A 24,440-nucleotide genomic window follows, 5' to 3' on the forward strand; every position below is an offset into this window, starting at 1 on the left:
TTTCGGTTAACCGACCGGTTTCGAACCGAATTAACCGTTAACCGAAAAATCATAAAAAAATTAACCGACCCCCGACCGAAAAAATTCGGTTAACCGACCGATTAACCGAATTCGGTCGGTTAACTAAATTTTTTCGGTTTTACCCGAATTATGCACACCCCTATTCAGAAGCAGATGCTGGCATTGTTTAGCAGTAGTGAGAGCGGCTCGTGATTGGAGATGATTGATTTCCACCCCCAGAATGGGAGGCCATGCTCCAAACTTTAAATAGGCTTCTTCTTCAACATCTTTGGATTGAATCTCTCACCATCCTTTTTTTTCCTTTTTTCTTTTTCATTATAAAACAAAAACACTAGGACCTACTACCAAGTACCAACATCTTGTTTCTATCTTACTTTCCTCCATCATTAAGCCTCTTGGAAGAATGGGATTTGTGCCATTAATTCTAGTTGGGAAGTTTACCAATTCCTTGATGCTTATTTATTTATTTATTTTAACAATTCCATGTTGGAGCTAAACAATGATAAGTGGGATTCCCGGTCCTAGATTCTTAACTCAGAACAGTGTTAATTAAAAAAAAATTGCTCACGAATAGTTGACGTGGTAAAAAAAATAGTATTTGTGTAAAAGCTTGAAGAACTAGGAGCAAAATGAAAGAGTAGTAGGTAGGTCCCTGTGATGAGCCCCCAAAAGAGAAATATGTCTATAGCCGGACAACGGGGACCATTAATAGTTTTTATTCTTTTCTTTTACACAATTATTCCCTATTCATATAAATATAAATATAAATATAAATACAAATATCAAAACTAAAATTTATATATATATTTATTCAAAAAAAATCATATTTAACAATCATGCATGCCATAAATCCAAAATCCATAAGGACCTTGCCCCACGAGAACACCTGCCTTTATATATATTAAAACATGTCTTCCAAAAAAATTCACATTTTATATGGCTTTAAAACTTTTCAGGGAGGGCATTTCCCTTTTGTGATGATAAAATTGAAATGGCATCAACTCCCATGCCTCTAAAATCATTGTACCTGTCACTAAAGCTGTCATCTTCCTTTTCTTTAATCAACATCTGTTTTTTTTCCCCTCTTTATTTAACTTCATTCCAATATGCTCCTTTTTTTTTCAGCTAAAGAGCATCACTAACTCCCATAAAAAAACAACAATCATTGCACTAACAAGTCCTGGGTTTGAGAAAATTTTAATAATAGAATGAAATACTTATAAATGATTGGAGATTGAAATTAAACAACATATTTTCAAGTAAATGCATATCTAAGGAATAGGAATCAGAGTCGGTGGTGAATGGCAATGCACCATGGTCTCCAAGCCATTGATCCTTATTAGCGGTTGGTGGTCCTACTATCTATTGTAGCTTTGAGATCAATTTATGTTTATCCATGGGTTCCTGGAGCTTTTAAAGTGGGAAAGCCAGGCCAAAAGAAAACAAAAAAAAAAGGAAAGGAAAAGACAATAGAATTTTTATTCAGTATCAAAGGGAAAAAAGGTAGGTAGATGCTAAAAGGCGTATCTTTAACAAGTGGCATGAATCAAAACCCACTTTGGCTTGGGGCTCCAAGTCAGCTTTACTACCATTGCTTTTTCCCCAGCTTTGGTTTTCGGTAATTTCATCATTTGGATGCACAATCACAAATCACTGATATCCATTACAGAATCATGGAGCTTAAATGCTTTCTTTGATGTCAAAAGTGATTTCATTGTGCAATCAGAAGCAATTGCTACTATTTTTTTGTTCACTCTAATTTAAAAAAAAAACCATCACTTGTGTCCCATCAGGGGGGCCCTTCACATAAAAAATGGAAAGTTAGCAAAAGCCAGCTGGCCTATCTGGTCATCACTATCTTTCCTTTGAGGGCTTGTCTTCTAATCAAAAGACAGCAAATCTATGGCTTTAAAAATCTATGCCTACAATACATGCGCATTATTTGTTTAATACAAAACATGGTTGAAAGGCTTTCACATTTGGATCCACTGTTTTAGATCTCAAACAGAAGCAAAACCTCGTTCTTCATATTGGTGGTCCAAGGAAAAAGATTAAATTTTGCATTTGCAATATTCTTCGAGAGATCTACCTTGGATAATTAATTTTGCCTGTTTTCCACCACCAGGGTGAATCTCAATAATAAAGCCAAGAAAAAAGACAAAAGGCCCAGATAAAGACTATTAGAAAGCTGGCTATACCGTACCTAAACAAGTCAACTCGTCAGCTAAGATATGGTTTTGGTGCCAGCTCTTTGAGAAGAACCGCCCGGTCTTCCTATCTAGTTGACTTTTTAGCTTTTGTTCCTTCCTTAACCATTTCGTAACACCCAGAGATTCATTTCCACTCTTAAGACAATACAATTCCCAAGAAACAAACCCTTTCTTGAATTTGTCTTGTTTTACCCCATTATGTCCAATGACAGAAACGTTAGTTAGCGCTAATATTTCCATTGATTGCAAATGAGACGAGCACTTTTTAGGATAGTTGTTGCCGTTAAGAAACGCAAATTAAAACGATGATCGACTTGTAATGGTAGCATCAATTAATGTATCCTTATTTACAGCAAAGGAGTTCGAAAGCTAAAAGTATCTTTCTTTTTGCTACAACATTTTTTAATTTGGTTGCTTGTGACGTGTAGCCTCTCTATCAATGGCAGATGATGTTGAAATGTGTGTAGCTTTAGTCTCAAAGGATTATGACAAAGACATGAGAATGGGCAGGCACACCAACAGCTTTTCTACATCGTATGCATATAGTCCCCAAATCCGAATGTACACTTTAGTTAGAATAATCATCAAAGGGAGTGTTTATTTACAGGAGGCATTTAAATTTTAAAGCACAAAGGCCATGAATTTGAGAGCCAATATTTTCTGTTTCTTCTCTGTGGCGCCGGTGTTCAATGTTATCATTCAAAGGCATAGCAAAATCCAGGACAGCTAATGATGGTCAAAACATGCCAACCAATGAACTTTAAGGTCATTCTTGGGATCTGATAATGTCCCCAGAAAGCCGTAAATTTGAAGTAATGGATGTAGAGCTCATTAAAGCGGCATGGAGGAGCTTTATTTAACATTTGAAGGAATAATTGAACGCCCATTCATCAATTTATACAGGCCCAAGTGGATACTAGCTTAAATGCCTTGACTAGTAAGGGTTTGCCACAGCTAGACTTAGCTTCAAGTTTGAGTAATACACGATTACAAGTCAAAGATGAAACTAAAATATCATAATAAAACAACTTACCGACTCGGTTAAACTTACGAACGAGAAACATGCAAGCGCTTAGTTTTCACCATGGGAAGCAACTTGGATCAATCACTACAGAACCCAACTGCTAGGCTGAAATCCGAGTCATAGGCCGGTCAGGGTAATATGGATTTTGGCATTGTGAAAGAAGCAGAGGCTTATGATTGGGCTTCTCAATTTTTAACATTTATATCCGGTGGGCAGGGCCTGGTTGTTCGAACTATGATGAAACTTGGCCCATTCAGAGTTTTGAAAAGACGGCCGACCTTTTTCTATGCTGTTTGTTTCATTAGGAAACGAGTCAAACGACCAGTGGGTTAATAATAAAATATACATAAAATGAGAAAGGGTTTCACCGTTAGTTTCCAATCCTATTTCAACCTTGGAGATACAGGGATACCCACTTACAAGGATAAGAGCCAAGATTAAGTGCTTTCTGGTCAAGTTTAATGACATTATTGCAGTGGTGACAAACGAATGGTGCCTTGCCTGTAACATGCTGCGTGTATACCATAAACAAATACAGATAAGGGCGATGACAGTATCCCATGTGAAAAGTAGAAAGGTCGAGAAAAAGTAAGTTTGGGAAGTAATGATATTCAAATACCAATAGATCGCACTCATCAATTTTGGAAAGATTGGATATAAGAATTCTAGGGACCAATTATGCAATTAGCATTTTCGAGGGTCATGATTGGAGTTGAACAACGCACTCACCCGCAACTCAAATTGCAGCCATTCTATGAGCCTTAAGCGATAGATTGCACAAGGTTAAAAAGGAAAAAGAATATTTCCAGATTCAAAAGTGCGTTAAAATTCATCCATAAGTGGCAATATCAAGTCGGCCCCAATAGATTCCTGGACAGTGCTGCAAACCGCCACTTGCCCACAAAATGGAAGAGAGCAACGTCAAAATATAATATCATTGGCTTGCATATATATATATATAGAACACTTGGGTACCACTAGATGTTGGCAAAGTTCAGACGCAACAAACTCTGCACTGAACTAGTATTAGCAGCAATGGAAGTTAATGCAATATGGTTGCTGCTGCTATTGCCTTGCTCCTTTCCTGGTTTCCTCATTTCATCATGCATGGGAAACCAGATTGACTACCTCAACAGGTTGGTTGCATCACGCAGATCCTCGAACCCTCCTCGCCCAGAGTCATGGGCTCAGCTAGATGATCAAGGAAATAGTCATAGCTCTCCAGTGTTTGTAGGATCTCAGAAAGGGTTGATGCAAGCTGACAAGATCGACAAACTGCCGGGTCAGCCTGAAGGGGTGGATTTTGATCAATATGCAGGCTATGTAACAGTAGATCCGGTGGCTGATCGAGCATTGTTCTATTATTTCGTGGAGTCACCGGTAACTTCTCCAAATAAGCCTCTGGTTTTATGGTTAAATGGAGGTAATTCAACTGCAACTAATAGCCTCTACATCAACAGATATATACCTTTTTAAGTTTTGTTTCGCATGGTTATAGAAAATATCATACTGCATTATACCTGAGAATGCCGTTGCATCTCTTGTTTGCTGCACAACATAGTGTTCATATTATGATTAGGCACGCAAATCAGCCCTTGATTGATCAGTTCAAGATTGGAATAATGTCGTCCGTTGGTCTGAAACAATGATATCCCATCCGACTCTTATTTTCAAACAATTAGCAAAAGATATCCCACAAGCAAAACCAACTAATGATTGTCGTTTTCCCAAAAGCTTAATCATGAACAAAACATCATTCAGACACCTAATTCGGTGGGCTCCCACCACTTATTGATCAAATCCTTACCAAGATTTTGGGATGGGTTATTTATATTTGTACATCGAATAAATCCTTATCGAACTGTAAATAATAATCTTATTATAATAATAATAATATCCAAAGAAAAGTATATTTGCTCCATTCATCTGCTCAGGCAACTTGATAGAATTTGTCGTTACTCCTTACCTCCATCCATGAAATTGTTGAGACTTGCTACAATTATACATATTTTTGAAATGACTTGAAATATGTACATAAATAAATAAATTAGAGCAAACAACCGAGCTCCCTTGGTGGATTCTTGAATAAATTTGCTTCTTACCCTGGGTCACAGGACCAGCATTTACATCATGACCGTCATAAATTTACATTGGTCAACTCTTCTGTCTTTTTAAAATATTTGTATGTTATATTATTTGAAGATAGGAATAAAAATATGTTGTACAGGTCCAGGATGCTCGTCTTTAGGATATGGAGCCATGCAAGAACTTGGACCTTTCAGAGTTAACAGTGACGGAAAAACGCTTTACAGAAATGAATATGCATGGAACAATGGTACTGGTACCCGAACTCCCCTTTTCTGCATGGCGGTACCTTCATATCTCAAATTCTCTATGATTTCTACTAAAACATCCTACAACATTTGCAGTTGCAAACGTGATATTCCTGGAATCACCAGCCGGAGTTGGATTTTCTTATTCCAAAAATTCCTCAGACTATACCCAAGTAGGTGACAAGAGAACAGCAGAGGACTCGCATGTTTTTCTCCTCAACTGGCTTGAAAGATTTCCCCAGTATAAGACACGAGATCTCTTTATAACCGGTGAGAGCTATGCTGGTCATTATGTTCCTCAGCTTGCTTCTTATATTCTCTCAAGAAACAAGAACACCAATCAGAGCGTCATCAATCTCAAGGGAATTGCAGTGAGTTTACTGACAAAAGTTCACCCTTCTACCACTATGAACCTTGTCTATATGTATGCTAAATGGGCGAACATAAAGGCCTAAAGCTGAGATTTGTAATGGATATATACTGCAGATTGGAAATGCTTGGATAGATGATAACATTTGTACAAAGGGACGGTTTGATTATTTATGGACACACGCTCTCAACTCTGATGAAACCAATGAAGGGGTTAACAAGTACTGCAACTTTGCTAGTCAAGATTTAGTTACCAACAAGGCAGTTGCAAAAAACGCTACAGACCAGTGTGATCAGTATCAAAGTCGGGCACTAACAGAGATGGGAGACATTGACTTGTACGGTATTTACTCCCCTTTATGCAATTCATCGGCAATAAAACCTGGCTCAGATGGTAATGTAAGTATCACCATGCTTCATAACAAGTCTTTTACCAAGACAATGAAGAAGTGAGTAGGAAAGAAATTTCGGTTCTCACAGACTAAAAACTTTTACCCACTTGTCCTATAGATTCATACTTTTATGCATATAGCAACGTAAAAAGGATTGGCCAGGGATGAGATGAGAGCTATTTATAACCATGGAGTAGGGATTAGAGAAACTAAATCTGAAACAAAAACATTTCTCAAAGGAAAAGCACCTTATGGCAGGGACCTACCTAATTCTGTGATGGTGTTGAATTGTTAGGTGTTGAATTTTGATCCCTGCTCTGACGTCCACGTTAAGTCCTACCTAAATCTTGCCAAAGTACAAGCAGCCCTTCATGCCAAAGCTACAAAATGGTCAGCTTGCAGGTAAAGCAAGACCACCGCTTAAATTGAAAGAAATTGTTTATCTCAAGTCAAAAGAACCTTCCAGAGGGTGAAACAAATATTTCTGACCGATTCGCTTCTATACCATGTTCAGTGGTGTTGGATGGACAGACAGCCCAATGTCTACTCTCCCTGAAATACGGGCCTTGGCAAAAGTGATTAGGGTGTGGATATACAGGTATAAATTAAAAAGTTACCTAACTTGATTCTCGATAATACAGCATTACTGCAAGCATAAGAAAAGATACCGACCTATAAGATGTATAAACTGTTTTATTTTCCTTTAAAATAAAATCTGCTGCCAGCGGGGACACAGATGGTCTAGTTCCAGTGACATCCTCCAGGTATGCCATCAAGACCCTGCAGCTTCCAGTAGAGACTGCTTGGCGGCCATGGTATTCTGATAGTGAGGTAATATGGATTTTTCCTGCTATTTGACGAATCCAAAGCCATACCCTTTTATGCATATTCTATGTCTAATGGTGGCAGGTTGGAGGATATGTCGTTGGCTACAAGGGAGTGGTTTTTACCACAGTTAGGGGAGCTGGACACACGGTTCCAAGCTACCAGCCAGCGAGAGCACTTACCATGATCGCATCTTTCCTCCAGGAGAAACTGCCTCCAGGCACTCCTCCCTCTTAAAAAACCATTAAGAACCCTCAAGGTACTTCAGCATGGGAATCATCTTATTCTCAATCCCAGAAATTTATTTCCAAGCTGACATGCTTTCTCTATATAATTTCATGCAGAAGTTAAATGGGAGGAGGAATTATCTATAGAATAGATGCTAAGGAAACTGAACCACTACTCTGAAGATGGAATTTCTTTAAAAGATACAGCAATGTATGGACAATGTATTATTCTGTTTCTATCTTTAATTCTGTAAGAAAGATAAAATCATTATAGTGCATAATCCATGCACAAATTAGGCAAAAAGCGCATAAAGCTTGCATAAAGAGCGTGAAAGCCCCACAATTGCAACTTGAGATATTTCTCCCTTCGTGTGAAATTTCATAGATTTCCTCCCTCACACGCACAAACTCAGTATAAACCTTATCAGGTCATCAAATTTGTAATAAGGCATGGTTTGACAGCAACACATAACATATTTCAGCAAGGTTTTTAAGTTGAAGAGATTTTTATTATTATCATAAAAGAATGCACAAAAAATGCCATACAACTTAGAAGGCAGAGTAAATATGATTACAATTTCAATTGATAAACTCTCCTAACTGCTTATCAGATTTCATGGAGTGGAAATGCTCCCAATTCAATTTCAACACAACTGACATTGAGTCAAATGAATGGGCAACAGTGAGAAAATGCATGTACAAGTTCTGATAACATGAATTGAATAGCCTCTCATCTGACCTCAAAATACAGTACTGCAGCCTCCAAATGGATATGTACCTTCAAAATGTTAAATTTCTACAAATTCCAACCCTTTAACTTGGAAAAACTTTCTTCACTTAATGGCCTGTGGCTCACAAAGAATTAGAAATGCTTGTGGTTCTGCTTCACTCCGTGCTGAAGTTTCCACAGGGACCTAATAGAACAACTCATTTATTCTATTGAGTAAAAATGAGATTACTCCCAGGAATAATTAGAGAAAAGAGGCAAAAATGGATACCTTGATATCTTTCAATCCTAAAATTTGTCATGAGCCCTTAAGGCTTCAAGGATGCTAGCAACCCATCTGGAAATTCACATAAAACTGAGGAGTCAGAATCTTTAATTTAGTCAAAACCCAAAAGAACTTCCACTTTGATAAGTACAAAGGTTTGAAGAGACAAAAAGCGAATGTAATTAAAGGAAGAACTTTTTTTGCTAAGTCAAGGAAGCTCAGCTTAAATAGAATTTTCCTAAAGACTCGACAAATATAGCTTCTCCTAGCAGAGACTTGGCTATTGAAGCAAAAACGATTGCAGGAAAAAAGATTGCAGGACCTTGGTCGCGGTGAAACTTTATGGTTGCTTCAACAGTCGGACTAAATTCAAATGCAACTTACTGCTACCTAAGGTAGCTCAAGCAGAAAGTTGGATTAAAGAAAGAGGATTACCCATCAAGTCCAGGCTGCATCGGGAAATACACATTTCTCAATCCTAATCTTTTTGCAGCGGAGGCAGTTGTCTCTCCAATACAGGCCACTGCATTGCTCCAAGAATCAGGCTCTGAAATGAGATTGACCCAAGATCTGTAGCAATAGAAGTGGAGAAACTAAGTTTACCAAAAGAGAAAGAAAAACTGTCCCAACGAAAGACTTGGGAAATCAGGCATCCCAAGCAGACCATGTTGAAAGGTGACAATTAAGGTCCAACTACCATGATAATTCAAATTACATGCAGCAACAAGTCTACAGGATGGACAATGTGCTTGCAGAATCACTAACAGATGGAAAACTTTTAAGACAGCCTACGGGTGCAGAGAAAAGAATCAACTATATACCGAACCGCAGAAGGTGAAGCAACAGCAACAACTGGCACAGATTGGGCCTTCTCCAAGACAATATGGTCAACATGATCAACAGGTACCTGAAAGGAATGACTAAACATCAAGGACTACTAGAGCATGCTGAGTTGGCAGTCATAAACCATCATCGACTACAAGTTACTATCTTGAATTAGGAACAAATCTTGCTCCCCAAGAACCAAGAAGGACAACAAACTTTGCAGCAGACTCAAACAGCATTCTGCAGCAGATGCTTATTCTAAATATCTCATACATCTGCCAACTTGCCCAGACTTTACAAAAAGAATTTTTGGATTATGCTCGTGTTGCTCTCAACAATACAATAGACTGTTCTGCTGGCATTGCTAAAGTTTCTATTAAGCTAAACAAAAGTGCAATTCAACTTCAGATGAGGTAGATAAGGTGAAAAAATGTAACCATTAATGGAATGACATCTAAAGAAGAAACTGGAACTAAAAGTACCAATACAGAGATACTCACAGTTGTGTAAGTATTTAGCCTCAGAACCTGAAATCCACGATGAGACAAGCCTTCTTCTGGAACATAGATTCAAAACCAAAGGTAAGGATACATTCTCACTGTTTCCTAGTATAATTATTAAACTTCAAGCATGATACTGAATATAGTTAATATAAGAAAAAGCTTAGCAATGTTAAAGGGGAAAAACAAAAGTTTCAGGTAAGTAATAATCAAACAGTACGAAGATCAAAAGTATAAAACCAAAACTTGTGTTAATAAATGCTTCATCAGAAAGGATGCCACCACAACTTGGAAGTGCATTTAACAAAGAGAATAAATTCCTTTCTTCAGTAGGTTGTGGCTTTAAACTGACTCAACCTATGCATTTTTCCACAACTCCTTTTCTTTTTTTCTTTCTTTCCCAGCATTGAGGTAATTTTTTCTACTTCTCTTCTCTTTTTTAATTTTAAAATTTACAGTTTAAGGATTAAACGTGAGGCTTATGCTATGCCTTAATCCACAAGTGATTCCTACATCTCCATAAATATCAAATCAAATGCACATATTAGTTTACCAATAAGGTCAAGTTTTTAGCTTGCAATTCCTCCGGTAAGATGTTAATGCATCAGAAGGAGAGAAGATATTCTCAAATAACAAGATTATAAAAATCAACAAGGGCCAAAATAACTCAAAAATAAAATGAAATCAGAAAACCAAAACAATTATCATACCAATCTCATTGCTAGCCTTCGCTGAAGCTGGATATAAGACAGTGCATCTCTTATTCCCATCCATTGGAAGCTCTGAAGCCAAAACTTTGCCTGTTGCTGGTGGAATTTAAACACATAATAGAATGCAATTAGCATCATGATTTTGATTGTAACCTTTAATACATGTCAGTCACACAAAAGGGGTAGATTATGTTATAGCAGCACCAACAAGCTAACGTAGGAAAAATATCTCACAGAAGGAGGAGCACTTAAGGACATCCAGATATGTTCTAAACTAAAAATACTACAAACTCGTAAATGGATTGAAACATATAGGACAAAAACAATTATGCCATGTGCTTCCTTTATCGGTTGCAAAAATCTCACGCAAAGAATATGTAACACTATTTTCCTCTAAATAACTATCTGTTAAAAAAAATGAATACATCCATTAACATATACACATGTCTATATGCAAAAACAAACAAAGATGACAGAAATGAAGTCGTGCGGAGAATGATCAGTACCTTTTGATGGTGCAAATGCAACATGAAGTGATTGCTTTGATGATTGATTTAGATTCTCAAATATACTTGCAGTACCAGCTCCAACAACACCAATCCTAACATTTGGTGTTCCTGCTGCCCTAAAGAAACAATTTAAACCCATGCGCCCAGTATAAACAATGTAAATCAAAAGAAAAATGCAAATAGGAGAGAAAAATAAAGATGTCCTTTAGACACACCCACATTTAAAATACACACACACAAGTAAATAACTTTTAGGCATTGCTAATAAAAGTATGAATATTGCATGGCCAAGATAAATAGTACATGTCAGCAAGAAAAGAATGATACGGATGAAACTTGAGAGACATTTGAAGCAAACACATGAATCTTCATTTGAGCACTAAAGATTCCTAAAGCCAGACAAGAAATGCTCATAAAGATTTTAACGCAAAAAGTAGACGGTTTCTTGCTTGCAAGTTCTAACCCTTACTTCCATGCCTCAAGAAAGACTGAACCAGCTTCAGGTGAAGTTATGACAATCCAGTCAAACGCCGTTTCTGCTGCCACAATAAAGATATATATTATAACACAATAAAATAAATATAACCACTGACTACAAGAACCCTATAAACATATAACCACTCCCAAGAAATTCCACCAGTTGACACAGTGAAGGAGCAGTACAATCAAGCTCAAACCCCAAATATCATGGTTTTGGTTCATAGGTCAAAACTGAACATGGCAATGTTTATTATATCTAGCACGCATAAAAGGAGAACAGCATCTTAAAAATAACAAGACTTATATTTCCAAAGAGAGACTGCCTATGATCCATGTAAATTCAGTGATAATCCATCCACTGTGCTAACAATGCACAACCATCAATTGAGATTAAGTTCTCAAACTTACCACTTAAAACAGAAACAAGCCTATCCGAGTCAGGCCCTTGTGAATGCTGAATAAGGGGAAGTTCCAAGCAATTGATCCCATGTTCGGCCTGCAGTTTAGTTAAATCTTAATTTAAATATATACTTGCACTAAAAAAATGTTCAGCTGATACAGCAGCAAGTCCAATTGATTTTCATTCCAAAAACTACGAATAGAAATTATTTCCATAAAGTTTTTCAGAATTTATTTATTCCAAACAAACATTGAACCTATTTATCCGTCAGCATTTATTCTAAAGTTAGCTGTTTTTTTTTTTTTTGGTTGTTGTTTTTCTTTTTTGCTTTTACAGCTAGATCCTTCGAATTACTAACGGCATGTGCTCTAGATTCTTTAATCCTTTCTTAGTTTCTAGTTTTTTTTCTTTGGTACGAACCAGGCTCGAAGTTCAAGAAGTTCATACCACTGTATTTACCTTTAAAAAAAGTAAAATAAAAAATAAAATATGAGGGGAAAAAACATTAAAAATGACTTAGACGCAGCTTAAATCAATTAAGAATGACTTAGATGTTGCTTTAGTTTCAGCATTTAATCAAACAGATGATAAACCGATCCTAAATTCAGAATGCAGGGGATGATTGTTCACATATTGTAAAATATTAACCTTTTCCTTTCAAGTTCCAATAAAAAATGAGAAAAAGCTTAACTCTAAAGAGCTCAACAAAATCATCAAAGAGATATAAAAGACAGAAAAAACTCAAAGAAGGTGCGAAAGAGAAAGAGTAAAAACCAGAGCGTCAAAAAGCTTGGTGTTTTTGCCTCGTTCTCTGGTGACGACGACTTTCGGATTTGAAGAAGCATGCTGAATCACTTGCGAAGTCGACGGAGACGAAGTCGAAGACGCTCCGATTCTGGCACGAGAGAAAGAGATTCGCGTTTGAAGTTGCAGAGGAAAAGACGGACATGGCGGAGCGAGAGGACTGAGAGAGGAGAGAGAAAGTAACGCCATTGAAACGTGTTGGGCAGACGATGGAGGATTGGGCCAAAAGGGGCCAGCTGTTGCCGAATTAACTAACTACTAAACCATGATAATTAATTAATTTTTTTTCGCAAACCAAAAATATCTACTAGCCCCTAATTGTTTTCCCGCCTTTAAATAATGCCTACGTTTCCGGTCGGTAACCTGTAGAGCATACTGGATGACACGTGTAACTTTTTTGTGGCGGGCAAGAGAGCCTAGTTCTAATTCCCGCCGACACAACAGCATCCCACATTTTTCACTTTATTCTAAGCCGGGTCCATCATAATCGACTGGGGTTTCAGATAATGAGACGGTGCAGACTTCCCTGAGGATCCATCATTCTCCACGGATGATACTGAAAAGACCGTTTATATTCCTGGCTCTTGTTTCAATCTCCATATCTGATGGCCATTATAATAAAAGCATAAAAAAGAGTATAGAGGAATGTAGAAATGATGATGAATGGGTCAGGGTGTATGGTTCGGGGCCACGTGGAGGTTGTCGGGTTTTGGCTACTCGCTTCACCATAGGGCTCCAAGAGACGCAATGTCGCCGAACCCCCCATCATCATTGTAGTAATGTTGGGTGTGATTATTTACGCGCATCTAATGGACATGGTCGTCATTATCATTTTTTTGCACCTTATAAAATATCATCTAAATTATAATAATATAATCGGAATGTAGCTTTCTTTCATATGCCCATGATTATGTGCTTAGTGTTCTTTTTAATGAAATTTTATCATATGAAAAGTTTTACAAGCAACAATAGTCAAGCTAGATATAAGAGAGTAAGAGTAACAGCTCTGAATAAAACAAATCTAAAAGCCTATAAACCTAATAACGTTTGAGGGAAGCAGCCCAAGATGATCTGACACTTAATATAGATCTCCATCACTGAACACAAATAGGAGCTAAGGAGGATTTAAAGCTTTAGCAATGACAAACAACCATCGAATAATCATCTTGATGTGGTGAATCTATTTCGAATGGTATGACTCCTATAATAATGGAGTTGTGATCTCGAAACTTAAATAAATAAATATGTAGAATTTCAGAAAAGATCAAACAGAATCAAGAACAAACTTAGAATAATATTTTATTGGTTGAATGAAATTTTAATTTTTTATAATTTATGTTTTTATAATTTTTAAAATATTATATTAATTTTTTATAATTTTAAAAAGATTAAAATATTTACTAATTTAAAATTTTAAAAAAAATTAAAATCTAAATAGCAACCTGCCAGGCTTCCTTAGGTTCGCCTCTCAACAGAACACAAGCCATCAAAAATGGCACATCGAAGGAACTTGTCTTTGTGCTCGAGCGAAAGACACAATCCTGAAAATAGACGAGCGAAGAGTCGGCGTCAAAAACACCAGCCTTTACAGAGGAAGGTAGAGGATTATTTTGAGCCCAAAACTTATTATTCCACAAGCAATTCTCAAAACGTCGGAAAAACTGGTCAGTGACTGATTGATACTATGACAAAATTGACTGCTTAGCAGCCAATGGTCGACCGCCACAATAGCCTTGGAGAACTCTAAACCTCCTTTTCAGAATCTATTGTTCGACATCTTTGATCGAAGAATTTGAAAAGTCGAGCTCTTTGGCTGAATAAGAGAAACAAGTGGCTTAATTCTCGAGGTAAATAGCAATCGACATTGGGTCTACTTAGACACCTCCAAAACTTGAAACACAGAACAGGGAGAATGGTGATATTTTAAAAGGAAGGGATTTGAACCATAGGAGATGACATAAGGAAAGGAGCACTAGCAGTGCCCTTCAAGCGATGCCGGTGGTGGACGGCAACAATGGAATAAGATAACAGACGACGAATAGGGTTGTTTCAGGGATAAGGCACAACGCCCAATGTTTGGCGAATGAGGCTCGACTGCAGGGCCACTGGGCAGGGAAGCAATGTTGGAGAAAAGCAAAGTAAATACTTCAAAACCGGCAAAGAAGGTTTTTTATTTACACTAATTATGTTATTTGATGGTTGGGTTTTGACCAAAATAATTTATTTTTAAATTTTATCTTTATAATTAGTTAATTCTTGCATTTAAACATTTTTTTTATGCTGATTGAATTTTAGTTTGATTGATATAGACATTGTGTGGTTCGAGTACGCTGAGACGTATTATCTTTTTATTTATGAGTAAAAAAGAGTTATAGATAATTCTAAATATTCTATTAAAAAGAGTTGATACGATCAAAATTTATAATGAAATTATTTAAAAAAATATTTTTATCTAGACTAGTTTAGGAAAATTTTCAAAACAACACTTGAATTTTGATCAAAAGTACAATTTAATACATGAATTTTGACTTAAATTTTGATCAAAAGTACAATTTAATATATGAATTTTGACTTGATATAGTTATACATATGAATTTTTAATTATGTTTCAAATGTATATGCGAAACTTTAATTTTAATTGAATTGTACACATTTAAAAAAAAGTTACGTTGATTTGTTTTTATATTGAATAAATATAATTATATATGTATGTGATATGTAAACTTAAAATGGTACTTTATAGATAATTATGTCAATAGTTTGTAAAATTTAAATCAAATCAAATTTTCATTTATAAAATTATACAAAATTAAAATTATGTATGATTTTAAATTTATCTTGAGACTTTAAGTTGATTTACATTTCATTTATCTAACTCAAGACCGTTTTAAAGTTATTTTCTTACCTTTTTCTTTAAAGGATTATTCAAGAAACTTACCAAATTTATTAAAATTGAATCAAATCAAAATTTAATGTATAAAATTATACAAAACCAATATTCATTTTTGAACATTAAACCAAAATATTAATAGTTATGAGATTTATCCCATTGCAAAATTATTTTACTATCTTCCACAGAAACCTGTTTTACCAATGCAATGCCCATTTTAAAAACAATACAAAAGGTCAAGGCAACATGAGAAGAGGTGAGGATGTAACTTGAGTTGTCCACATTGATTAAGGCAACCAAATATTTATTTTCTAGTTCTAAATCTTTTCAACTATCCTGTAAAATGTATCGTTAGAGAAAAGGAAGCTCATTTTCACCTAAGAGTCAAGATTGAATAGCAGCCACAAATTTTCAAATGAGGAAGATATAAATAATATTCTATACGAAGCTGAAACGTAATCCAAGTTAACAATAGTGTCTTCCAACTAAATATGAATCATAATTATTAAATTTGGAGTGACCCGACGAACGAACTGATCGACCAGTAGCCGTAGTTCATATTTATTGATGGAGCACACTACCTCACACCTTAGCTATGTCATATATTCGAATCACCGAGTTTCCCTTTTAACTCACAAAAGATTAAACCAATAATGAATCCAAACCCTACAAAAAACTACTTTTTTTGGGGGGGGGGGTCAAAATTCAGTTCCACTCCACACCTGGAGGGATTTATATAAGAATTCTACCCAACCAAGAGAGCTACGCCTCTCCTCTAGTGTGACTTGTCTACTTACTAGAGCTACTTCTCTCCTGCTATTATTATTATTATTATTATTATTATTATTATTATCTCAGTTTACTTGTTGCTGGTAACTGCCATAGAATGGATAAACCCCATACGCAGCCGAATATATACCCGGGTTATGAGGTGGTGGAAAAGCATATCCATAGCCATCATACACCGCTCCTCCATAGTAAGCTCCACCCCATTGGTTACCATAATCTGCTCTAAACTGCATTATCCCAAAATATTAGTAAGATCAAATAGAGGTAACTTATATTTAAGTAATAAATATCATGACTTTTCAAAGGTTTGTTTCAGAAAATGTCATCACAAATTAGTAATCTTTATGAAAATAAAATTCCACTCTCCTCTTCAGTAGCTCTCATCAGTTTCTGTCGAAGCATGTAGTGACAGCTTTCTTAATGCTGCAATAAACAATGCAAGGGAGGGTAAAGTGGGGGAACTATCGATAAAAAATAGATACCTGCTTATTTGTAGGATTGCGTCCCCAAGAGAGTCTCACTGTTTGCTTGCCAATCATAGTCCCATTCAACTTTTGCAATGCCTCCTCAGCATTGTTCCTGTCAAGACTCAAGAATTCACATCAAGGTAGTAACTAAATGACACCTCTAATCTAGCACTGCAAATTAATGGCAAAACCAGAAAAATAACTACAAATTTTACCTCCCGGCGAATTGTACAAACCCGCATCCTTTTCCAACAGGTATTTTAACAGAGACTATTTCACCATATTGAGAGAAAGGTTGCCTAAGATCTTCTTCGGTCACATTAGGGTCAAGCCCTCCAACAAATATCTAAAATAACTTTTGATCAGCCAAGGGGCACAAAAGATGATAATCCTAAGAGGTAAAGTTGGAAGAACTTAAACTCACTGTTGTGTTTGAAGAATCTCCATCAGATTGGGATGAAGCACTATTTGATGCATAACCACCTACCAAGAACAAAAGGAAGCAAATATCAAGCAAAATCCTAAAAGCTTAAAACCATAAAAAGAGATAATAGATGGAAAAGAATGAATAGAAACCACAAATAGTATATTGGAAACAAGGACATAAATTCTCGATCACATATAATATAAACTTGAGATAACCCAAGAAACTTCTTGTATAAACCACAATCCTCTGGTGATTTCAATTGACAAAATTCATGTAGATGAACACCGTTAAATTTTCTCAAATCTGTACTTCACAGTACCAGTTTCTTCATTATACTAGTTGTAACAACAAGAAATAGTTGAACTATCCTTAGCACCTTCTAACAATTCCTATCCTATGAAAATCACCCGAAGGAAGAAAAATAATTTGCATGATTGTATGATAAAATTACAATGGTCATAAACAACAAGCTTAAAAAGCCCCTATCAAAAGAGGCTATACCTAGTTGCCCAATAGAAGGGTAAAGTGGGATTTGTAAACAGTTTCTTCCTCAAACAGAAAGTAGCACTTTATTTCCCAACAAACCTACTATTCGACACCAACACATTCTATAATCAGAAAAGAGGCAGTCAAACTGAAGAGAGAGCCAAGTTAGACAATTATAAATTGTCTGATAAGGAATCATTGATTTCCTTGGTGCAAAATTAAGTCAAAGTGGGAGGGGCAAAATAGTCAACTTTTTCATCAAAAATTGCAGAGGATCCTCAAAGAGAATATATATATATACATGTGTGTATACACATGTACATTCAGATGTAGAAGTACCGGTAACAACTCAGTAAAGAGGTAAATGTAGGCACTTTAGCAATAAAGTTTAAGAAATTAAAATACCAATGCTTGTAAACTTAAACAAAATGTGCATAAAGAAAAAGCAAGTTAATCAAATACCTTGTAAAGAATACTGTTGCTGATAGCTAGATGATTTCCTGGGAGTTGCAGCACCAATACGCATAGGCCTGCTTGAACAATATACACCATTCATTTCCGTCATGGCAAGTGACCTCTCAGTATCATCCCCAAACCTCACAAAACCGTAACCCTTCGATCGACCAGTATTAGCATCAATTACGACTTTTACAGCTTTAACAGAAGGATATTTACTAGCAAAGGTTTCATGCAATAGGCTATCAGTAACATCTGCAGCTAAATCTCCTACAAAAATAGAAAGATCAGGACCATTTTCTGAGTGCTTATCTCCCATGCTAAAAGTTGCCCAGTTCAGACGGAAAGGTTGTTCCATATTAGGCATCAAAATGCCACTATAATTTTGGAGAACTTTCTCAGCTGTTGCATGCGAAAAAAATTCCACGAATCCATATCCTTCTGACAGACCAGTCTGCTTATTGCGAATGACCTTAATTGATGAAATCTGCTCAAACAAATTCCAATTATCAATTTAGTTTGACATGAAACCAAAACTCTTAAAAGCGAAGTCCAACTTTTCTTTAACTTTCTTTTCATACAAGTTCCAATGCCTTCTCAATTCAATAATACTAAGTTTGAGCTTATGCAGTCTCACTATCACTATGCGTTAACCTCACATGAAGTCAAATGCAACAAATTTCTTGCATACATGATACATTGATTCAAGGCAAACATTCAAAAAAAATGGTTTTAATTTATCTTGAACTTAACGTTAAATTTAACCTCAACAAATTTCTTGCATACATGATACATTGATTCAAGGCAAACATTCAAAAAAAATGGTTTTAATTTATCTTGAACTTAACGTTAAATTTAACCTCAACATTTATTCTCTAAACAACTTTTCGACATTCCAGACTATATCTTCATACGTCAAAATCAAATTCTTAACCTATTTTAGGCTCTACTTAATTAAGTTATTTTTGGTATTATTTCCTTTTAATCGCCTTAAATAGCCAATGAGGAATTCATCTCACCCTGTCAGCCAATTACTTGTTCAGACTCATCTCATTCGTGGTATTTGATTGGCAATCAAGTTTACAATCATACAGCTAAATGCCAGCCAGCAAAAGGAGCCAAATGCCTTAATCATAGTGCAAATCCTATCTTTTCCTAACTAAGACCTAAAGTAGTCGTTAAGATTGCTAGTTAAAGAAATATTCTCCATCCAATAAAATTCGATAATGATTTTCTTAATTGTCAATGGAGATGCATTTAATTGAAAATATTTCCATAAACAGTACTAAGCAAGTGTCCCAATAGCACTCCTATGTGTATATACATAGATTAAAGATTAAAGAATACAACAGAACATTAATCAATAATTCATACTGACTATATCAATATCAGATAGCTTTTGTTTTAGGATAATATTAGTGTTATGACTGCAGAAACCACAACAATGACAATGTGCAGTACTCATCATTCAATATCATATAAAAAAGAGATTAACATGAAATAATAGCAAATTATAATAAATATATTCACGAGATATAGTTCAACCTCGCCGATGGAAGCGAAACAACTATGAAGGTAGTTCTCGTCCATCCAATGATGCAAATCACCAACCCAAATGGTTTTGTTCTCACCGCCATCGTTGGATCCTTGCTGTTGTTGTGTGTGTTGCGCGTTGCCATGGTGGTGCTGGTATTGGTGATGATGGTGGTGATAAGGCATGTAGTGCTGAGGTGGAGGTGGCGGCGCCACAAAGTGCTGCGGTTGCATCATCTGATGCTGCATTACCATAGCTGTTGTCGGATACTGCATCGCCACCCACTGCGGATGCGATTGTAGCGGTTGTTGTTGTCGCTGGTTCTGCTCCTGCGAAGGTTGTGTTGGCGATTGCGAATCCGAACCGTTGTTTTGTTGCATCCTTATCTTTTTATTACAATTATTGCTATCTCTATTTTCAGTTTAAGAGAATATAAATAAACAAACAAGACTCCAATGGTTATTTGAATTGAATTCTTTCTAATTGTTTTCAGGGAAACGGAAAATACAGACGCGAGAGAGAAAGGTACGGCTAGGGTCTAAGCAGAGGATTTAACGAAGGGTGATGGGATGAGACAGATGATTTACTTCGATGGTTTCATCACAACCGTTTGTATATAAAATTGACAAAATTAGGTAGAATTTGTATGTGACACTGTTTTCTGCTTACTTCTATCCTATTTCAAATAATATTTTGGTATTAGAAATTTAGTAAGTGTCCCTACTATATTAGGAATTTATTTAGGCTAATTTTTGCATATACGATGAAAAAAAAATATTTGGAAAATTATGGGTTTTTTTTTAAATTTATTCACTTACATTTTTTTTTTGAAAGAAAGGAAAACATGTCCTATAGGGTGCGTTTTCACTTTACTAAAAATTAATTTTTTTCTTTTTTTTTGCGGTTGAAAATTAGAAGTTTGTAGATTTATTTTTGTTCATTTTTGAGATAGATATTATTATAGTTTTAACGAAATTTGAATTTACTGTGGTGTCGTGGAGCTAGGTGACCTATAAATTTCATCTATCATCTGAGTACGGAGCCATCATATGGGAAGCCATATCACTTTGCAACTTAAGGTCCCAGTTGACGATGATTAAACGGTCTAAGATTGAAGTGTAACTAAGGCTCCAAGTTTACAAAGGTTATGCTATTAAAGGATTGAGTATAACTAGGGTCGTAGTAGACAGTGGTTATGTTAGCACGACAACAAGTCTTTCTCATCAGACGAAGATACTTTATAAAACCCATACACAAGTACGAAGAAGAAAACACAATGACGTTTCAGTGTAATCAAGTAATTTGTTTCATCCATTTCCACCAAAGGCGGTGACCCTATTACTGTAACCTATGATAAAATTGGGGTGGAACAGGGTCATAGCCTTTGGTGGAAATGGATAAAACAAATTACTTAATTATACTGAAAGGCCTCTCTAATTTGCTTCCTTGTACTTGTGTATGGGTTTTATAAAGCATGCTCCTCTGACGAGGAAAAACTCGTTGTTGTGCCTACATAACCACCGTCAACTACAACCCCAGTTATGCTCTATCCTTTAGCAATATAACCTTTGTAAACTTGAAGCTCTAGTTACACTTCAACTAGAGATAGTATAATCATCGCCAACTCGGGCCTCAAGTTGCAAAACAGTATCAGTTATTCAAGTGATGGCTCCATACTCACATAGTAGGTGAAATTTGTAGGTTATCGAGTTCCACAACATCACCATGAGCCCAAACACAACTTAAAACTATAACTATGTCTCCCTCAAAGCTAGAGAGAAATAAATCTTTAAACCCAAAAATTTCAAAACGCAGAAAAAAAAAAGAAAAAAAAACAATTTCATACATTGACTAAGATATGAGTAAGTAGGGGATGAGAACGATCATTTATATGGGGATGGGATGGGTTAAAAGGGAAATTATCTCTGTATTCCCAGGTTGCAGAGGCTGAGAGGTAGAAAAGGCTAGAGAGGAAATACCCCCTACAAAGTACGTCTGTCAAGACTATAGTTGGAATAGAAGGGTCAATTGGGGACCCAGGTTAGAAAAGTACTAAGGGTGAGGATACAAGTGACAGGTATGTCTGTCAAGACTATTCCTCTTAAATTAAGGGGAATCAGCAAGATAATGTTAGCAAAAAGGGTAGCTAGGAGGAAATATGGTAAAAAAAGAAGAAGTTAGGAAACCAAATGGACACTCAACAATAGAAACTGAGTATATTAGGCCATAGTGGTCTGTAATAGAAGGTTATGCTATGCTTAAGGTTAATAACATGACTATGTGAATTAAAAGGGCGTAATTCAATCACTATTTAAACTAAGCAAAATTTAGTCCGCCTGAGAGTCGTGGGACCTTGATAGTCATATCGATGGAAGGAAGGTGAACAAGACATACAGGGTTAAGATAAGGATAAATTCTGTCACTGATTAAATAGACCCAGAATACTCACCAAAAACCTTTAAGTGAGTAAGTTGGAAGACCGCCGCAATAAGACATATTAGTGGGAAGAAGAAATCCACGATGGGAATAAAGTGAAAGAAAGAAATTAAGTAAAATGAATGATAAACTGCAGAGATGGCGAGACAATCAAAAAAACTATCAAGGTAGATAGAAGGCTGATAAAATAGCCAGAGAGAAAGAGCTCAATAATTTATCTGCAAGTGGATAGAAACGGGAATAAGATCAAGTCTATTACAACGGTTTAAGAAAAATTTTCCCAAACAAACAGGAAGTTTAATAGTATTTTATTATTTAATTAAACCTTAGCGATGCGGGGTATGTTTTCGAGTAATATAAAAACTCTTTATGTTCATTTGAACTTACATTTTGACCTATGATTGCGTTGGATCTATGGAATGAAGAACTTTATAAGGGACTGAGTATAACACCCCTTACCCGTATTCAATGCCAGAATAGGGTACAAGGCATTACCGGACTTATTCATAAGCAAACATTCAAAACTGAGACAATAATTTCCACTCAAATTTAAAACTTTCCAATAACATACATATGGTTACTATTACGAGCCTTTGAGGCTCAAAACATGCATTGGAAATGGTTCATGACCAAACCGAGAATTTCAGAAACTTTCTAGAAAACTTAGAAAAATTTTCATGTAAAATGGGTCACACGCCCGTGTGGCATAGCCATGTAGCCCACATGGTCGTGTTTCTAGGGTGTGTAACTCTCTGACTTGCATCTATGATGAAACTTAAGTCACACGGCTTGAGCACACACCCGTGTTGCTAGGCCATGTGGTAATTAAATTTCACATTTTAGGTGCAGACTTTACACGGCCATGTTAGAGCCCGTGTATGTCACACGGCAAGCTACACACCCGTGTGCTAGATCGTGTGTCTAAACCTGGACATTCTGTTTCTCATTTTTAGGATGCAGGCGACACACGACCTTAAGACATGTCAGTATGGCAAGCCTGTGTGACACACGGCCTGGACACACGCCCGTGTGGACGAAAATAGGTCATTTAAGACCACTTTTCTTACCCTCAAACTATCTTCCTGCACAAAATCATATTTATATACTAATTAAGTCCAACCAATCAGCCATTTCAAGCCAATACATATATATTTCAGTATCTAACACAACCATCAAATTCAATTTACTTTGCATACTTAATCATTCATTCTATTACATTATCATTTCAACCCTTATACATGCCATATAAATCAAAAAGTTGTTTAACAAAATCTACCAGAGTAAATCTGGATAGTGTAATCCTTGATGTAGATCCGATCCTCTGAATGTATGTACGTCAAACTACAAGATAAATAACATTCACAAGTAAGCTTATAGAAGCTTAGTAAGCTCATAGGCATAAAAAAAATCTTACCAAACATTTTATACAATCATTTAATATTTAATTTCACTAATTTCTCCTGTCAATCACAAAATCATTAATAAGTTCATTTGATTGATTTCAATGTCACTATTAGTCAATTCTAGATCTCTTGGGCCAATTTCTTATTTACCTTCATAGTCAAATTAGGGAACAATAATAGAATTGAGTGCTTCATTTTCACATTGTCATAGTAAAACTATAGACTTGCACATAGTCACATATCACACACCGAAGACATAGCCCAGCCATGGTCTTACACATATCATATATCACACTAATGCCATATCCCAAATATGGTCTTACACAGAAGCACATATATTACCGATGCCATATATCAGATATGGTCTTATACGGAAGCACATAATCACATTACACCGATGTCATAGCCCTGCTATGTTCTTATACGGAAGCACATATCACATGTTGCCATGGTCTAACCATGGTCTTTTCTGTGAATTCGTCTTGGTCACAGAACGAAAGCACTCAAATCTATTGTTCCAACTAATTTATACTTTTACTTATACATTATTTCATAATTATTACAATTTGATAATATGCATTTACAATAATATACCATAGTATTCATGAAATTTTCATAACAAAACATTGAATTTTGCCATATGAATTTACCTGGGCTGATTTGTAAAAGTCGTAGAAATTTCAGGGACTATTCTTGCAATTTCTCCTTTTCATGATTCACCACTACTTCTTGATATGTTGTAGAATATAAAACCAGCTTCTTAAAAGCTCTCTAATGGTGTTTTTAGCTGATGAAGATGAAGAAAAATGATGAATTCTCTATAATTACCAATTACATCATCTTTTACAATTAAATTTTTACCCTATTTCCAATTTTACCCTTTATTTTACCTAATTTCAAATTTTTCTTCTTCTATGTCGTCTCATGCATT

General features: G+C 35.9%; 3 protein-coding genes across 9 annotated transcripts; 1 reads left to right on the forward strand and 2 right to left on the reverse strand.

The window, feature by feature from the left end:
• The first annotated feature begins 4,124 nt into the window (after positions 1-4,124).
• On the forward strand, positions 4,125-7,725 carry LOC107958096 (serine carboxypeptidase 1). Its single transcript, XM_016893767.2, has 9 exons — positions 4,125-4,678; positions 5,483-5,590; positions 5,685-5,959; positions 6,075-6,356; positions 6,645-6,751; positions 6,864-6,947; positions 7,075-7,180; positions 7,259-7,433; positions 7,519-7,725. The coding sequence occupies exons 1-8, from the start codon at positions 4,237-4,239 to the stop codon at positions 7,409-7,411; spliced, it is 1,557 nt and encodes a 518-aa protein (XP_016749256.2). The 5' UTR covers positions 4,125-4,236; the 3' UTR covers positions 7,412-7,433; positions 7,519-7,725.
• Positions 7,726-7,888: 163 nt separating this feature from the next.
• On the reverse strand, positions 7,889-14,760 carry LOC107958097 (uroporphyrinogen-III synthase, chloroplastic). 6 transcript variants are annotated; one of them, XM_041113873.1, is made up of 11 exons: positions 14,064-14,760; positions 12,592-13,223; positions 11,826-11,913; positions 11,407-11,473; positions 10,935-11,053; positions 10,429-10,524; positions 9,719-9,774; positions 9,215-9,300; positions 8,829-8,963; positions 8,400-8,465; positions 7,889-8,315 (listed from the first exon to the last, which is right to left on the reverse strand). In XM_041113873.1, the coding sequence occupies exons 2-10, from the start codon at positions 12,808-12,810 to the stop codon at positions 8,417-8,419; spliced, it is 915 nt and encodes a 304-aa protein (XP_040969807.1). In that variant the 5' UTR covers positions 12,811-13,223; positions 14,064-14,760; the 3' UTR covers positions 7,889-8,315; positions 8,400-8,416. The 6 variants fall into 6 exon arrangements, with proteins under 6 accessions (XP_040969807.1, XP_016749257.1, XP_016749258.1 ...); XM_016893768.2 differs by having other exon boundaries at positions 11,407-11,476; XM_016893769.2 differs by having other exon boundaries at positions 12,592-14,750.
• Positions 14,761-15,927: 1,167 nt separating this feature from the next.
• LOC107958098 (polyadenylate-binding protein RBP47) lies at positions 15,928-20,318 on the reverse strand. 2 transcript variants are annotated; one of them, XM_016893772.2, is made up of 6 exons: positions 19,682-20,318; positions 18,143-18,623; positions 17,192-17,250; positions 16,983-17,113; positions 16,783-16,879; positions 15,928-16,527 (listed from the first exon to the last, which is right to left on the reverse strand). In XM_016893772.2, the coding sequence occupies exons 1-6, from the start codon at positions 20,048-20,050 to the stop codon at positions 16,366-16,368; spliced, it is 1,299 nt and encodes a 432-aa protein (XP_016749261.2). In that variant the 5' UTR covers positions 20,051-20,318; the 3' UTR covers positions 15,928-16,365. The 2 variants fall into 2 exon arrangements, with proteins under 2 accessions (XP_016749261.2, XP_040969810.1); XM_041113876.1 differs by lacking the exon at positions 15,928-16,527 and having other exon boundaries at positions 16,788-17,113; positions 19,682-20,282.
• Positions 20,319-24,440: the final 4,122 nt, after the last annotated feature.

This window comes from Gossypium hirsutum, chromosome A05 (assembly GCF_007990345.1).
Source record: "Gossypium hirsutum isolate 1008001.06 chromosome A05, Gossypium_hirsutum_v2.1, whole genome shotgun sequence".
NCBI classification, from domain to species: domain Eukaryota; kingdom Viridiplantae; phylum Streptophyta; class Magnoliopsida; order Malvales; family Malvaceae; genus Gossypium; species Gossypium hirsutum.

Coding starts and splice junctions, on each gene's coding strand:
- LOC107958098 (XM_016893772.2), bottom strand. CDS start 20,050: ATGCAACAAAACAACGGTTCGGATTCGCAATCGCCAACACAACCTTCG. Junction 18,624..19,681: donor GTTTCGCTTCCATCGGCGAG/GTTGAACTATAT, acceptor TTGTTTGAGCAG/ATTTCATCAATTAAGGTCAT. Junction 17,114..17,191: donor GAGATTCTTCAAACACAACA/GTGAGTTTAAGT, acceptor AAGTTATTTTAG/ATATTTGTTGGAGGGCTTGA.
- LOC107958097 (XM_016893768.2), bottom strand. CDS start 12,810: ATGGCGTTACTTTCTCTCTCCTCTCTCAGTCCTCTCGCTCCGCCATGT. Junction 11,914..12,591: donor CCAAGCTTTTTGACGCTCTG/GTTTTTACTCTT, acceptor ACTAAACTGCAG/GCCGAACATGGGATCAATTG. Junction 11,477..11,825: donor GCTTGTTTCTGTTTTAAGTG/GTAAGTTTGAGA, acceptor TTATTGTGGCAG/CAGAAACGGCGTTTGACTGG.
- LOC107958096 (XM_016893767.2), top strand. CDS start 4,237: ATGTTGGCAAAGTTCAGACGCAACAAACTCTGCACTGAACTAGTATTA. Junction 6,752..6,863: donor ACAAAATGGTCAGCTTGCAG/GTAAAGCAAGAC, acceptor TACCATGTTCAG/TGGTGTTGGATGGACAGACA. Junction 6,948..7,074: donor ATTAGGGTGTGGATATACAG/GTATAAATTAAA, acceptor ATCTGCTGCCAG/CGGGGACACAGATGGTCTAG.